This window comes from Gekko japonicus, unplaced genomic scaffold (assembly GCF_001447785.1).
Source record: "Gekko japonicus isolate JY-2015 unplaced genomic scaffold, Gekko_japonicus_V1.1 scaffold251, whole genome shotgun sequence".
NCBI lineage: Eukaryota > Metazoa > Chordata > Lepidosauria > Squamata > Gekkonidae > Gekko > Gekko japonicus.
The window spans coordinates 1,368,598-1,384,871 of NW_015161956.1; the positions used below are offsets into that span (position 1 = coordinate 1,368,598).

General features: G+C 45.1%; 1 protein-coding gene across 1 annotated transcript in view; it reads left to right on the top strand.

The window, feature by feature from the left end:
• Nucleotides 1–15,312, top strand: part of LOC107126016 (MAX gene-associated protein-like) — a 98,278-nt gene extending 82,966 nt beyond the window's left edge. Inside the window, exons 21-26 of the mRNA XM_015429510.1 lie at nucleotides 7,811–7,993; nucleotides 9,303–9,414; nucleotides 10,006–10,248; nucleotides 12,355–12,531; nucleotides 12,930–13,082; nucleotides 13,475–15,312. Coding sequence (XP_015284996.1) covers nucleotides 7,811–7,993; nucleotides 9,303–9,414; nucleotides 10,006–10,248; nucleotides 12,355–12,531; nucleotides 12,930–13,082; nucleotides 13,475–14,724 — 2,118 coding nt within the window. The 3' untranslated portion in view covers nucleotides 14,725–15,312. The remainder of the gene's footprint in view (nucleotides 1–7,810; nucleotides 7,994–9,302; nucleotides 9,415–10,005; nucleotides 10,249–12,354; nucleotides 12,532–12,929; nucleotides 13,083–13,474) is intronic.
• Nucleotides 15,313–16,274: the final 962 nt, after the last annotated feature.

Here is a 16,274-nt window from a genome sequence, read left to right on the forward strand (position 1 = left end):
CTGGCACAGAGAGGCCCAGCACATCCTTCAGACCAGTCTGACTCCAGAGAGTCATCCAATGACAATGAGTCAGCTCACGTATCAAGAGATGAAGAATCGGATCACGACTTCAACACTTATCCATCACTGACACCTAAAGTAATGGACGACCTTCCTGTCTCTCCATCAGAAGACCTGAAGTTCTATGGTGACTTCATCAAACGTATGGCTCATGCACTAAACCTATCCACAGTGCAAACCGCCCCCTCATTATGGACACAGTTTTCAGTATAGTACAAATAGACTGTCATGGACCAGCCTCAGCCTGAGGTGCAGCCAGACTCTGACTTTCTGCCTGAGCCCAGCCTGGGTGAGGACCAGTCTGACTTGCAGCCTGACCAGTCGCATTGGCAACTGGAGCCTAGTGTGAGTAAGGACTCCTCAGAAGTCGAGCCTGGGTCCAGTGTGGCGAAAGATGACTTCAGAGTAGAGGACACTCAGGAATTCCAGTCAGATAATACTGAGCCGACTGAAGTCAGAGAGCAAGTTCCTCTGGAGGCACTCATGACTCCCCCAGATTCTCCCCCGCTCATAGAAAAAAGATCAGAAAGGAATTGCAAGAATGCAGAGTAAAAGATTAATGGCCCACCGACAGCTACAAGATGAGTCATTACAGGAGCCCTGCTAATTTGCCAGCTGCAGATAAGACTAATTAGGGGAAAACTACATAAAGCTGGGTGTGAGCTGTTGCCAACTTGTAGAAGCAACACGTCACCTCACAGTGAATCCTGAGACCACAACTCCTGACTGCTCTACTCCTGTGACTTTTGGACCGGCTTGACTCTGCTTTTGGACTCTCTCTGACTGTAACAACTGACCTTGGACTGTTTGGACTATGCTGTGAACATTCCTTTGACCTGCTCCTGCCTACGAGACCTGGACTTGGAGCCTGCGAGACCAGCTGGGCTACGACATGGACACATCAGCAGCTATTGCCCTACCAATGACGTCAGTCCTCCTCCAGGCTGCCCAAAACCCCTGGTCTTACCCAGCCTCTACTCCTATGTCACCTCGGAGAATAGACCATATGTACAAAATAGAAGAAGGGGGGGGGGTTCCTTTTCACGCACCACAAGCCTAAATCAGTTGTGGTCACATCCTCCTCTAAGGGCAGACGTACCCATTTATAACACCCAACGACCTCTCCCAAACCATTGGGGCGACTGAGCTGTGGGGTCACTGCCTGTATAGGCGTATATTTGTACTGGATTTAAAGTATTTTTACTTATGATGTGACTGATCAGTTCTCACTATACTGTATCTGACCAGGTCACTATAAACATTAGTCTCTTCGGGGGGTTTGGTATATAACTTATGGATGTATGGAGGACAACTGCCCAGTATAATTCTTTCACCAGTAAGTCAGGCACCAGTATTTGTAAAAGTTAAACTGTAAGCTTCTTTATTTCTCAGAAAGCCCAATGGGGGGATGGGATCTATTTACATAGGATATTTTGTTTCCTTGTAGAATATAACTTTTTACTTTGCCTTCACATAGACTGTAGGGTTATCACTCTCTGTTTTACACATGTGTTCTTCAGTACACTAAACACACTTATGATCCCATTCTCCAGTAACTGTTTTGTGGCTGCCCTTTGGACTTTATCTGTCTGGACCCTTTGAGTCTAACTGGGCACCTTTCCAGCTTTCCAGACTCCTCCAGACCCTTAGCCCTTTCTTTAGCCACCTCTACAAGTTCCTTTGGAGCAATGTATCTGGTGTTTGTGACCACTGAGGTCTTATACTGATCACTCTCTGTTCACTCTCCCGCTCTCTGCTAACTTCTCTTCCAACTCACTTTCCGAACTGTCAGCTCCCAACTGTCAGTTGTTGTTTATATATATATAGATCGCTCAATCCATGCAGAGCTGCCGGCTCTGAGCGATTTACAGTTACTCCTGAATTTCACATGGGACTAACAATGCTGGGGGTAAGGGAGGACAACATATATCATTAAATCACACACATTTTGTAGTCAACGGAGTTTGGTCGGCTGTAAGGTCCAGACGTGTTCCCGGCAGCATTCCTTTTTTCAGCGTCGCTTGATGTCATCAGCATTGTCTCAGTCGCAGCGCATCACTGCCACCGTCTGGCCGTATGGCCTATTGCAGGCTTTTCTTCGACGCTGCGTAGATCTTTCTCGGCTTTCGGATCTTACGCGCAGACCCTCCGATCGGCTAACACAACCCCCACCGGGGGGGGGGTTAGTGTGCCCACTCTCTCTAAGGAGTGGTACCCATTTTATCTACTCACCAAAGCTTTCAAACCGCTGGGTGGACGGCGAGCTAGGGACACGGACTGGCAGCTCACACCAGTGCGGGGCTTGAATTGACAGCAAGTCCTGTTCAGCTCAGCTGTTTAACCCGAGGATAAATCCCCTGTGCCACCGCTCACCGTTATCTGTCACTCACTGAGAATTCCGAGCCAAAAGGCCCCCTCCCTTCTCAGTCATGTGACTCAGCAGCGTCTTTATGTACCTGCTGCTGTCCACTATCCTTGAATTCCATCACACCATTCTACACCTCCTGACAAAGAAGGGAAGAAACTGGACTTTATGCGTCACAAGTTCTACTCTGCAGGAGCTTTAGGCATCAAAACCTCCAATTATGCAGCCTGTATGGGCAGATATCAATATACGCTCTGGGAGCAACTTTCTGAATTCCTCCCATCCTTACCTGAAGATATCATCCACTGGGCTAGAAGCATACAGAAAGAGGGAATGCTGCTGGCAAAGCAACAGCTAAATTCAGCTAAGCACACATTAGAAATATCAGCCAGGACCCTCACCTCAGCTATTACACTCCACTGCCATTCTTGTTTGCACTCTACTGCCCTCCACAATACACAAGGTCATACGTGGAGGACCTTCCCTTTGAAGGAGGAGGATTATTCAGCTCCACTATGGATGCTGTCCTTCAGGAACTTGATAAAAACATCAAGACCTTCCACAACTTGGAGGTATCCCCCTCAACCAGACCTTCAAAACCCAGATCATGAAACAAACCTTGGTTCAGATGACCTTTCAACAAACCATCTCCTGAACAACTGTGGCAACAGAGGTCACCTCACACTACATCTTGATCTTCCTATGGGGCTAAATTCTCCTCTACTGCACAGCCCAGGACCAAACCTACCAAGGGTCCAAAACAGGGCCTTTGATTCAACACTCCCTCTCTCCGAACCCACATGTCTCCACCCGTATCTGCCTGCTGGGAGACTGATAACTTCGGACAAGTGGGTGTTTTCCATAATCTCAGAGGGGTACAAAATAGAGTTCCTTCAAACACCAATGACCTCTATCTTTGTTCCTACCCCCCTATTGGCTATCCTACAGGAAGAGGTACAAACCCTATTCGACAAACAAGATATAGAACAGGTACCTTCCATCAACCAACCACATGGCTTCTACTTCCGTTATTTACGGTCCCAAAGAAAGGTGGAGGCCTCTGTCCTATTATGGACCTCAGGGCACTAAACAAGTTCATTGCCTACAAAAATCTTTGGATGACATTCCCAAACATCCTTCCCCTCCTATAGGAAGGGGCCTGAATGGCAACACTTGATCTGCAGGATGTTTATTTTTTCCTGACCATACAGGACAATCACAGGCAATTCCTCCGGTTTGCCATAAAGGAACAGCATTAACAATACAAGGCTCTTCCCTTCAGCATCTCAACAGTTCCACATGTGTTCACGAAGACCTCCAACTGGTCTTCGATATGTGGGGTCACCCAACAATAGATGTCCTTGTAACCAGACAAAATGCAAAGTGTCCCAGGTTTTGCTCCAGAGTGGGTTCAGACCCACTCTCCCTTGGGGATGGATTACTCTTCCCTTGGTTCCACCAGCATCTCTTCCTCTTCCCTCCCTCTGATCACCAGGGTGGTGAACAAAATCATGAGGGAGACTCTGAGCTGCATTCTAATAATATCATGTTGGCCTTGCCAACACTGGTTCTCAACTCTCTCCACCTCTCCAAGAGATCCTTCCACCACTTCCTAATAGTAATGGATCTCCTATCACATGGAGGCTTGGTATTGTACCACAGTGTCCCACACCTGTAGCTAATGGCATGGAGGATCCTTTGACGGATCTGCCGCAAAGGTTAGATCACATCATGCTGAACTGTAGAAGACCATCAACCTGCAAATCCTATGGGTGCAAATGGGAAAAGTTTCTACACTGCCTTGTCTCCACCAAGCTGCCCCCACCCCCTTCAAATCCCTTGGCTATCTTTGGTTTTCTGCTCTCCCTAGTAGATTTAGGCCTCAGCCACTCTTCACTTTGCATGTACCTGGCAGCGATTTCCACCCATGGACATTTGGTGTTTATGCACCCCCTCTCAAAGAAATTCCTCAAGGGGCTACTTTGTCTCTTCCCAACGGTGCATCATCCCACCTCAGCTTGGGATCTCCTGCTAGTCCTGAACAGACTCTCTGGCAGGCCATTTGAACCCATGGCCACCTGCAGTCTACAGCTTTTATCCTGAAAGACTGCCTTTCTAGTCGCCTTCACCTCCGCTAGAAGAGTGGGTGAACTTATTTGTGTTGCAATCCTCCTTACCTGACATACCATCAAGATGGTGTCTCTTTGGCTCCAGACATCACTTTCCTTCCCAAGGTAGTCTTGGAGTTTCATCACCAGGGTGGACATTGCTTTCTTGGTGTTCTTTTCTCTCCCTTGGAACAATTTGGAATGCCATCTTCACTCTCTTGATGTTAAGAGAACACTACATTTCTATCTGCGTAGAACTCGGGACTTCCGTAAGACTTCCCTATTTGTGTCTTATGTTCCTCACAAAGTTTATCCAGATGGATAGTAGAAACAATCAAGCTCTGCTATATGCTTGCCAAGAGGCTGCTTCCTGGACCTGTGCATGCTTACTCCATGTGAGGCTCTGGCCACTTCGACTGCTTTCCTTAAGGGCACATCTCTGTGTGATATCTGCAATGTAGCCACGTGGGCTGTGCCCCACACCTTCATGAAGCTCTGTGCCCTCGACGTTTGCCTTCATCAACAAACCTTGGTGGGATGTTCTGTGTTGCAGTCCATGTGTGCCAGAGTCCCTTCCAGCACCCTCCTCCAAGTAGGCCTGAGCATGTTATTCTCCCAATGGTGTGATGCACAGAAGATAGACAGGTTGCTTACCTGTAACTGGTGATCTTCAAGTGGTCATCTGTGCATTCACACCACCTGCTCTCCTTCCCCTCAGCTGGTGATCCTCTTCATTTCTTGAGGCTTCCTGCAGCGGTCAGAAGGAACTGGCAGGATCCTCATGTCCTTCCCTGTAGGCATGTGCAGTGGAGCCCCCTGCACATGACATGGGGTAAGGGTGTGAAAAATCCCTTTCAGCTTTCTATGTTACCAATCGGGATCAGCACAGGCGCACTATATCTCAATGGTGTGAATGCCCAGGTGACCACTCGAAGATCACCAGTTACAGGTAAGCAATGTTTCTTTACAATGAAATGGAAGATAACTCAGCGCAGGACATCCAATCAGTGGTAGCACAACACAAGATGACAAGAGGGATAATAACACCACTGGGAAGGAGCTGGAAGGCTCTATGAATTTGGCTATTGCATATAATCAGGGTTGCAGTCTTAACATGCCAATGAAATGGCACCCTTCTGTTTGGCTTATTACACTAGACACAAAACCTCACTGAACCCATGTGAATTTTATCAGTATTAGACAGCTACTATTTTTATTATTAACATTTTTACCCCGCCCTCCCCACGAGCGGGCTCAGAGCAGCTTACAAGAGGACACAAGCCCATACATAAAAACAGGATAAAACAGTAAAACCATTAAATAACAACAAAACAAGAATAAAGTGCTCCATACAAACAAGATGGTCTCCGAAGATGGTATCAGTCCTTTCATTTGGGTGATATTGTCCTGTCGATGGTCTAAGGCCAGTCCAGCGGTATCAGTGCCATACAAGATCGTGGCGGATCTTCCAGGGACCTCCCCAAACCCCGTAGTTATCTCCACCATTGATAGTAGTGGTAATGATAGTGGCAGCCCCTATATAAAAGCCTGGTGGAAGAGCTCCAGCTTGCAGGCCCTGCGGAACTGCATAAGGTCCCGCAGGGCCCTGATCTTCTCCGGGAGCTCATTCCACCAGGTGGGGGCCGCCACTGAGAAGGATCTGGCCCTAGTTGCAGCAAGCTTTGCCTCCCAGGGGCCTGGAATCACCAGGCGGTGTTGTGTCCCCGACTGAAGTGCTCTTGGGGGTATATGTGGGGAAAGGCGGTCCCTCAGGTAGGTTGGACCCTGGCCATGTAGGGCTTTAAAGGTAAGAACCAGCACTTTGAAGTGGATTCGGTACGCTATTGGCAGCCAGTGCAGCACTTTCAGCCCAGGCTGGATGTGCTCCCACTTGGGGACACCCATCAACAGCCTGGCCGCTGCTTTCTGCACTAGCTGCAGCTTCCGGATCTGCAACAAAGGCAGCCCCATGTAGAGAGCATTACAGTAATCCAGCCTTGAGGTGACTGTTGCGTCTATCAGTGTAGCCAGGTCACCATGGTCGAGGAAGGGAACCAACTGCCGAACCTGCCTAAGATGGTAAAATGCAGATCTGACAGTGGCTGCCACCTGGGCTTCCATTGTTAAGGAGGGATCCAGGAGCACTCCAAAACTCCTAACCTCTGACGCTGGCACCAACGGCACCCCATCGAAGGTCGGGAGAGGGATCCCCAACCCCGAACCATGCTGACTCAGGCACAGGACCTTTGTCTTCGCTGGGTTTAGTTTCAGCCGGCTCAGCCTGAGCCACCCAGCCACGGCCTGTAATCCCCGGTTCAGATCTTCTGGGTCGGAGCCCAACCGGCCACCCAACATCAGATAAAGCTTGGTGTCATCTGCATATTGATGACAACCCAGCCCATACCTCCTGGCAATCTGGGCGAGGGGGCGCATGTAGAAGTTAAACAACATCGGGGAAAGCACCCGCCCCCTGAGGCACACCACACTCAAGTGGATGCCTCCAGGACTGCTGTTCCCCTATCGCCACCCTCTGTCCCCGACTTTGGAGAAAAGAGGCAAGCCATTGAAGAGCGAGTCCCTGTATCTCCATGTCGGCGAGACGGTGGGTCAGCAACTGGTGGTCGACCATGTCAAATGCAGCCGACAGATCTACCAACAGCAGTGCCGCCACACCGCCTCAATCCAGATGCCTCCAGAGGTCGTCAGTAAGGGCAGCCAGCGCCATCTCCGTCCCATAGCCCAGGCGAAAGCTAGACTGGAGTGGATCAAGGATAGAAGCGTCATCCAGAAAGCTCTGAAGCTGTGTCGCCACTGCCCTCTCAATCAATTTGCCCAAATACTATTGCACGTTTTGGATATGATTTGTGGAACATTTGTTTTAAAAGGTTGGCTACCATTGCTCTAAGGACATTGTACATTTTATGATCTAAATTTGGTTGTAGCCCTCATTATCTCAACTAAGAGGAAGAGAAGAGATTGGATTTATACCCCGCCCTTCACTCGGAGTCTCAGAGCGGCTTACAAATTCCTTTCCCTTCCCCTCCTCACAACAGACACCCTGTCAGCCTGGTTCCTTTATTTTCTAGTTCTGCACCTCTGAAGTTGGACAGCTCTTTAATCACCACCTAAATATTTGTTCAGTTTTATTGTGAACTCTGGAGCTATGACTGTACCCAGTTTTATAGAATAATTTAACGTCTGATCTGATTATACAGATTCCTGTGTGTGCTGTATGCTTTATTTTAAACTATTGACTAAAGGTTTTTTTTATTGATAGCAACCAGAGCTCTCAAGCAAAAAGCTGAAAAATGAAGAAGAAGCCTTTGCTAACTATCGCCAAACACACACAGCAAATGAGCGTCGGCGTCGAAAGGAAATGAGGGGACTCTTTGAAAAACTGGAGACAACTTTGGGATTGCACATGGTCCCCAAAGTTTCCAAGTGCTTCATCCTCAAACAAGTAAGTATTTTATACCATAGTAGCACTTAACAGGAGATTGAAGCAGTAGAAAAGAGCAAAAGTCCAGTAGCACCTTAAAGACTAATAAAATTTGTGGCAGGGTATAAGCTTTTGTGAGTCACTGCTCACTTCTTCAGATACAGTTAGAATGGACATCCAGTGATTTCAGATGCCAAATGATGTTAGCAGGCAAATGACAATAGCAGGTGTGATTGGATTAGGCGTAATATGCAGAGAGGTAGTAGGCGTGGGAAAATCAGGATTGGTAATGAGACAGGAAACCTAGGTCATGATTCAGTCCAGGTGGATGCATTGTCTTGAGCTTTGTTATCAGTTGCAATTCAGTAACTCTTTCTAATCTCCCTTTGAAATTCCTTTGTAAAATAACTGCTACTCTTAGGTCAGCAACAGGATGTCCTGGAAGGTTAAAATGTTCTGGTTTTTATATGGTTTTTGAACGGCAGATGTTGTTTTAGAAGCATTCCCTCATTATCTGATAGAGAAGGGGGAATACTTCCTCTAAAATGGTAGTTTGCAACAGTGATTTTCATTAATTACTTGTAGTAAAAATAATTTTCAAGAAGTCTGCTGTATAAGAATTCTTAATTGATCTGACCAATAAAGTGATTAGCAGGGCAAAGTTAAGCAAATTATTATTATTTTTTTTTGTGGGGGGGAGGTTTTGCTGCCAGGTCACAACCAAGTTAAGGTGACCCTGTAAGGTTTTTCAAGGCAAGAGATGTTCAGAAATGGCTTGCCATTGTCTGCCTCTGTGTAGTGACCCTGGTATTCTTTGGTGGTCTCCCATCCAAATCCTGACCGAGGCTGATCCCGTTTAGCTTCCAGGATTTGACAAGATCAGGCAAGCCTGGACTACCCAGGTCAGGGCTCAGCAGAGTTACATCTTTCTAAGCCCATTGACTTCAAAGGACTTAAAAGGTATAACTTTGGATAGGATTGTACTGTAAATGTTAAACTCTAGTGTACTACATTTTGTAAATTAAAGTAGAGATGTACATAACAAAACTTGTGAAGAGCACTTGAGGTACTTAACCTGTTCCTTCCTCAAGTAGAAATTGGAAACTGAGAAAGTGCACCTGATCTAGTCTAGTCCTGTGGCAATACCAGTAAAACAACTGCAGGTTCATTTGTATATTCAGTGTTTTTCAGGGATTGGTTGTTTTTATTCTGGCAGCAGATTGATGCCCTAAAATACTCTAGAGGCCTATTTTCTGAAGAGCATTTCAGAAGAAGTTGTCTTTTATGTATCTTTTGCTGGAATCTAAAAGTGGCTCATTGGTTCTTTCAGGCTTTTGAAGAGATTCAGGGCCTTACAGATCAGGCGGATAAACTGACAGGGCAAAAGAACTTGTTGATTCGGAAGCAGGAAACCCTGATTCGTAAAGTGTCTTCACTCTCAGGTGAGATGGCATTCAGAGGACGGAGCAGTAAAACTGACAGCCCACAGAGCAAAAAAACACTAGCTTGTTTCCCAGCATTTGTGAATGTAGTAGAAGAAGAAGAAGAAGAAGAGATTGGATTTATTCCCTGCCCTTCACTACCCAAAGAAGTCTCAGAGTGGCTTACAATCCCTTTCCCTCCCCCCCCCCACAGCAGACACCCTGTGAGGTAGGTGGGGGTGAGTGAGCTCTCTAGAAAACTGCCCTTGAGAGAACAGCTCTGAGAGAGCCATGACTGACCCAAGGTCACACCAGCAGCTGCATGTGGAGGAGTGGGGAATCAAACTCGGTTCTCCCAGATTAGTGTCCGCACTTTTAGCAACTGCATCAAACTGTACAAAATGGGGTTTATGTAGAAATGTGGGGGGCTAATAAGAGGCTGAACCTTTTTGGATGCAGTTGAACTTGGACATTTAAGGAGGTGGGGAGAGGCTATGATTTTGTGCTATGAAATAATGCATTTTGGTGAACCTATAAACTGTTTTGGTTCCTCAAGGCTGCAGAAGCGTGCAAATTAAGAGGGGAAGTCATACTGTTATTTTTTTCCTGTAGGCAAAGCACAGGAGGTGGTCTTGAAGAAACTAGAATATATTTATGCCAAACAGAAAGCTGTAGAAGCACAAAAGAAGCAGCAACAGGAAGCAGAACCTGCAAAGACTGCTAAACCTGCAGAGATGGCTCAGTCTTCTGCAGAATCCAATCCCTCGTCTCTTTTTAGAGAGATGAAACAAGACACTGTGTCCAGCAAGCGTACAAAACCATTGATACTTGCTAGGAAAAAAAGTAATGCCCCAGGTAGGTTGAAGTAAGAGGACAGTAGTTGGTCATGGCACAAAGGGAAAACCAAGGATACTGGTTATTCTTGGAAACATTGTATCTATATGATTTTTTTATTTATTTGCATTATTTATAGTCCACCTCAAGGTGGATTGCACAGAGTACAACAGTACAATCAGCAGAATGGGACATCCAGTAAACAATGTAATAGGATTTGGATTGTAGAAATCTGGAGCCAACCATAAATCTGTAAACAGAACTGAAGCAAATGACATGTTAAATGATGCAGAAATTACATAGTAGGATCCTACTTACAGCAACGGGCAGAATGGACTATACACAGTAGTATAGATCACAATTCCTAACCCCTTTACTAAAGGCCCTGCTGAAGGCCCTGCTCAGATGAGCGAAGGTGTCATTGTAAAGCATAGAGGGAGAAGCGGTCTTGCAGATATGAGGGACCAATGCCATGAAGGGCTTTGTATATGATAGCTAATATCTTAAATTAAGCCCGCTAACTGATAGGCTGCTAATGGAGTGACTACAAAATGGAAGTAATAGAGCCATGGCGTTCTGTACCAATTGGAGTCTCCAGATTCATTTTGGAGCGGAAACCAACGTAAAACACATTACAGTAGTCTAATCTCATTGTTACTGTGGCGTGGATCCAGGTGGCCAGATTGTCTGTATAAAGGGTAAGAATGCTTTTTTTGCAGCTGCATTAACTTGCTTCTCCAGCAGCAGGGATGGATCCAGTATAATCCCAAGGCTCTTAACTGAGTCTGCAGGACTCAGCTGAACTTCATCAAAAGTGGGGAGCACAATGTCCTTCAAGATCTCTGCCATCTCAGCCTGAATTATCTGTCTTTCCAGGGTTTAATTTCAATTTGTTCACTTTTAGCCATTTAACCACAGCAGCTAGGTAGTAATTCAGCACCTCTACTTTGTCACAAGGGGATTTGGATAAAGATATATAGAGTTGGATATCATCAGCATATTGATGACAGCTGACTCCAAAATTATGAATGGTTTGTTTTAAGGGCTTTACATCAGCCCCGTAGCTAAGGAGTTTTTGGGGAGGGGGCCTGGGGGGCCACCAGCCAATCAAATCAAAGTTAATTAAATTAATGTTGATTTAATTGGTGGGACTAAGGCAGCCCCAGTTGCGACCGAGGGGGAAGGAGAGCGCCGCCGCCAACAGCAGGGACAGCCCTCGCACCACGGATGAGCCCTCAGGACTTGCGGGCACGCCTGGGCACTCTCTCCGCCTCCCTCAGCGACTGGCCACAAGCGAGCACACTCCCGAGCTTCCCCGCCTCCCTCTCTTCCTCCCTCTCGGGGTGGACATGGACAGACAAGGAGGCGGCTCCCCAGACGGTCGCCTCGCCCCCGCCCCGCTGGGTCCACTGTTGCTGACTCCACCTGCACTTTTACCTCCCCATTGAGAAAATGTGGAGGGAATGTTAGATGCAAAATCACCCTAGCATTGCTCCTCCTGCTACAGCCAGCGCAGGGCTCGCCAGCTGGCTGGCTGCTCCTCCGGCGCGCCTACAGGCTCCCCAGCTGCTCACCTCCTGCCTACCCGCTGTCCCCAGGTGCCCCAGGCTGCTGACCTGTGCCCAGGCTGGCTCCTTCCATTGCAAGCGAGTGACAGCGGAGAGGGGAGGGAAGAGAAGGGGGAGCAAGCTGGTCTCCTCCGGACCTGGGCAAGCAGGTGGGTGCAGCGGCTTCAGTGGCTGCCCCAGTCAATCTTTGAGCGGGGGCACTTGGAAGCCCCGGCTACATGGCACGCGTGGCAGCTGCAGGGCTCAGCCGGGGCCCCTCCTTGAAAAACTAAACACTTCATTGCTTGAAGAATCCGAGCATAGGAAAACATCACACAAGGTTCTACTGTAGCCTCACTCACGTGATATTTTTATGTTATGCCATGTCATCTTAATACTTCCCCTAGGATTTTCCATTTGGTGCCCTTCATTATGCTGTTAGACTCGTTTCATGAGAAAACAGTTTACCATTCTTGCATAGCAAGAGGTTGATCAGTGTGGTTATTGATGGTGAGATACAGTGCTACTACTGCTCTTCTCCATGCAAACTTCAACACTCATCTGTCTTGTCTTTTTTTAGGGGAGACATCTCCTCCTGTGACGCTAACAAATGCTAGCTTAGTAATGACTGCACAAGGTCAGGTCCTTACATTCAAGAGTCCCCTGATGCCAGGACAGATTGCTGCCTTGCCTTCCACACACTTGAAAGCTGAACTCAGATCAGAAGTTGACAGTAGCAGTGGGACAATGCAGCCAGGTGAGGCCACTTTGGATTTGGATTTGAGCCTGTTCATAAAATCAAAGTTTTGCTTCTCAATTAATCTATTTCATTTTTCCTTATATTGTCTCCTCTGACTTTCAAACAGTATATTTATGAAAAATATTTGATTATAAATAAAAATCTTAAACATGTTTTAAAATCTAGTCCTTAGACATGTAGGTAGTTGGTCTTTTTTGACTAACCCCCCCCCAATAGGTTAGAATACAAAATATTTGCGCTAGTAAGTATGGCAAATGTATTTGTTACAAGTATAAAAACAAGATGAATGTTTCATCTGTTGCCCTGTGATAAAATTTATTTATAGAGCTGTTCTGCTTAATTTTCTTTTCCTTGATACCATATCTAATATTACATTCACTGTTTCTGTGGATAAGGTATTGCTTCTGTGATGATTCAGTTGCCAGGATCAACAGTACCAGTGCAAGTGAAAGGCATGCTCCCTAACTCTGCAGTTCCTATTACTTTATCTGCTGTGGCCAGTAGCCCTGCATCTCCGGTTGTAGAAACAGATCCAGAACTCACTCTAGGTAAGCTTAAATTGCATACAATAAGAAGACTGGAAATAACTTTCTCAGTTTGCTTACTGTCCAGTATATAGTAACTGTTGCCCTTTCACTGCAGTGTTTTGTTGCCCGGTGCAGTGTACCACGTGACTGTTGTCAGCTCTTAATGCTTGAATTGCCTTGCAATTCATTCACTTATTTGTTTTTTTTAATTGAAAATATTTATATCCTTCAGTCTCATATTAGAAAGACCTTAAGGTGGTTACTTGTTTAGCAACCACATTGTTAGAGTAGTTCACAGTATTATGTGATGGTGAATAATGGCTTTTATTTGCATAACAACATTAAAAGGAGAACAATTTCCAGCTGCTCTTTCCAGTGGGTTCTAATAGATTTTGCTTTATTTTGGCTTGCAGAAAATGAAGACTCATTCTTGATGCCGAGGATAGTAAATGTGACATCACTAGCGACTGAAGAAGATAAAAAATTAAATCTGGATGTAAATGAGAATCCACATATAACCACAGATACAACCGGTTCCCAGGCATCTGAGCCTTCCTTGCCAGTAGCATCTCAGGAAACAATAAATATTCAGTGTGTAGAAAAGGCTGAAGCTTCTTGTGGAAACGAGGGAGAGACTACTGAAACAACAGAACCCCTCCTTAGGAAAAAAGAAATTGTTTTCCCACAAATAGTGAATGTCTCCAGTTTAAAAGAATCACCAGAATCCTTTGCAACAAAACTTTGCACCAAACAGTTAGCTCAAAGCCAGGCAAAAGAAAAACAGACTGACAAGGGAGGAGGCAGACAGCAGTCAAAGGATTCTTTATTCCAAGAGCTGCAGGTTAAAGAAGCCAAAGCCCTTGGGATAGAAGTGGAATTACAAAAAGTAGCCTCTGCAATACAGGAAGCAGCACCAGACTCCAGTGACTTAATGGACTTGGAGGACAATGATGACCCAGATGAAACACTCACTTCACTTCTGAATGAAATTGCATTTCTTAACCAACAGCTGAATGATGATGCTTCAGACCTATCAGAACTCCCCAACTCTCTGAGTTCTTGCTTTTCTCCAGGAGAAATGGAGAATCATAGGGAATCAGCTACTGCAGATGGATCCCCCTTTCAGTTTGGCCCGTTGGGTGGGAGCTTCAAGGACTTCTCTGTAGTTCGGGAGAGTAGCAATTCTATAACTCCTCTCCTCCTTCACTTAGATGATGATGAATTACCTAATGGTAACAGAAACTCAAGAGAGCTTTCATCTGAATCGGGTGCTTTGAAGATCATGTTAAACTCTGAAGCAAAACACCTAGATCCTAGCCTCTCAGCAGTACGTACTGGTGAAAGTGGAAAGCATATGGAACCTTTGCCAGCAAAGACCACACATGTGTCACCTCCAATTCTACAGATGAAAACCAACCTAGAAGCTGGCAATACTGATGCATCATGGAGACCCATGCCCAAATTGGCACCACTTGGGTTAAAAGCTGCAAACTTATCATTGGAGTCAGAAGGGCAGAATACCAAGGTGATGCCTGTATTGGCACCTGTTGCTCCAAAAACTTCATCTGTGGAGATAAAAACTGCACAGCCAGTGACTAGTCCAAGTAAGGACAATAAAACAATGCCCATACTAGCACCTGTGGTTACAAAATCAAATGAGTAATGCAACTTTACATTCAAAGAGTGTTCACAATTTGTTTACTTCTCAGAAACTTTCAAAGATAATTTGGGCATATAATATGCTTCTGATATCTGGCTTCCTAAGTTAGATCACTTAAATGTGTATGTAGTTTGTCAGGCTAGGTGTTTCAAACTTGGGAACCCAGATAATAAATTAGGAGTACAAGCCCTGCCAAATAAGTAAAATATGAAGCTGCCCAATTTTCTGGGTATTTTTTTAGAACTTTGTGAAATAGGGTGATGATTTAATGAAGAATATTAGATATTTTTAATCCACATTTTTCTAGTTAAACCATGTAGAGCTGCCCCCCCTCCCATCCCTAAACTGAACTATTTTCTTGTCAATTTCAGGGTTATTCTTAAAAGGCATGAAAGAAGACACAAGGTGTAGTTTTCAAGCAGTTACAGGGAAAGTCTTTTAAACACCTCTAAAATGCTTAGGGTTTGTTTAAAAAAAACACTTCAGGGCTGTATATGGATTGTATACAATTATTTTATCATGATGAATTGAGAAGTCATATTAGGAGAAGCAAACATTCATAAGGAAACTGAACGCAGTTGAACCACACATTTCCCCCCTCCTCTTAACTGAATAATTGGAAACTCTTCACTTTTAAGCCAGTGACTGTGAAGGGATTTCATGTTGTAAAATGATTTATATTTTTGTATACAGCTTGTTTTTGTATATATGTATGTAAAATAATGAATTTTTCTATCTAGGAACATTGTAGATGGTGGTTTCCTATGATTACTGTAAACTACAGTTTTTGAAAACTTGTAAAGCATCTGGGTGCTCCAAGTAAATCACTGTTGTGGAAATTTTATGAAATCTTAAAGTTGCCGCATTTTTTCTTAAGGAATGCAAATCACTGTTCTTGCTTATCCAAGCAGCAAGTGTGAGTTTTCCCATTCACTGCTCTGGTTTGCTCATGTAGAAGGGTTCATCCCCCATCACTGGAGTTGATCTAGCTTGTGAGAAGCAGTCTTCTGCATGAGTGTGGAAAGTAGATCAGTTGTAGTTGCTTGTTTTAGTGAAGCATCATGCAGTATCCATTAAGCTCCTGCTTCTTTCTACTCATATGTAGGTTGCTGTATACAGTGGATAGACACACTTTAAACTTCCTTTGTAGTTTTCCAATGTGAAGGAACAATTTAAAGAGAATTTGTCATCACCTGAAAAACTGTTTTGAAATAGTAGGATAAAGAAAATTGTTTGGTAGCTTCTGTGGTCTTCCACTGTTGGATACACTTTTGTCCTGTATTTAATCTCTTTTTTTCATACACTCTCCTATGCTTGATGGTAATCATGCAGTGCCTTAGGATTTAGAAAGAAACCAAGGATCTACATGCTTGGTTAAAATCTAATCCAGTGCATCTATTTCAGTGATCAAATTCAGACACAGGAGCATCAGCTGCAGTTACTTTTTAAATATATAAGACAAATGATACTGTGTATGCTGCAGATGGTTTGGTTTGCTAATTTTCTTCTATGTGCAGTGGCACCAATACTATACTAGAAGCTTCACAATGATG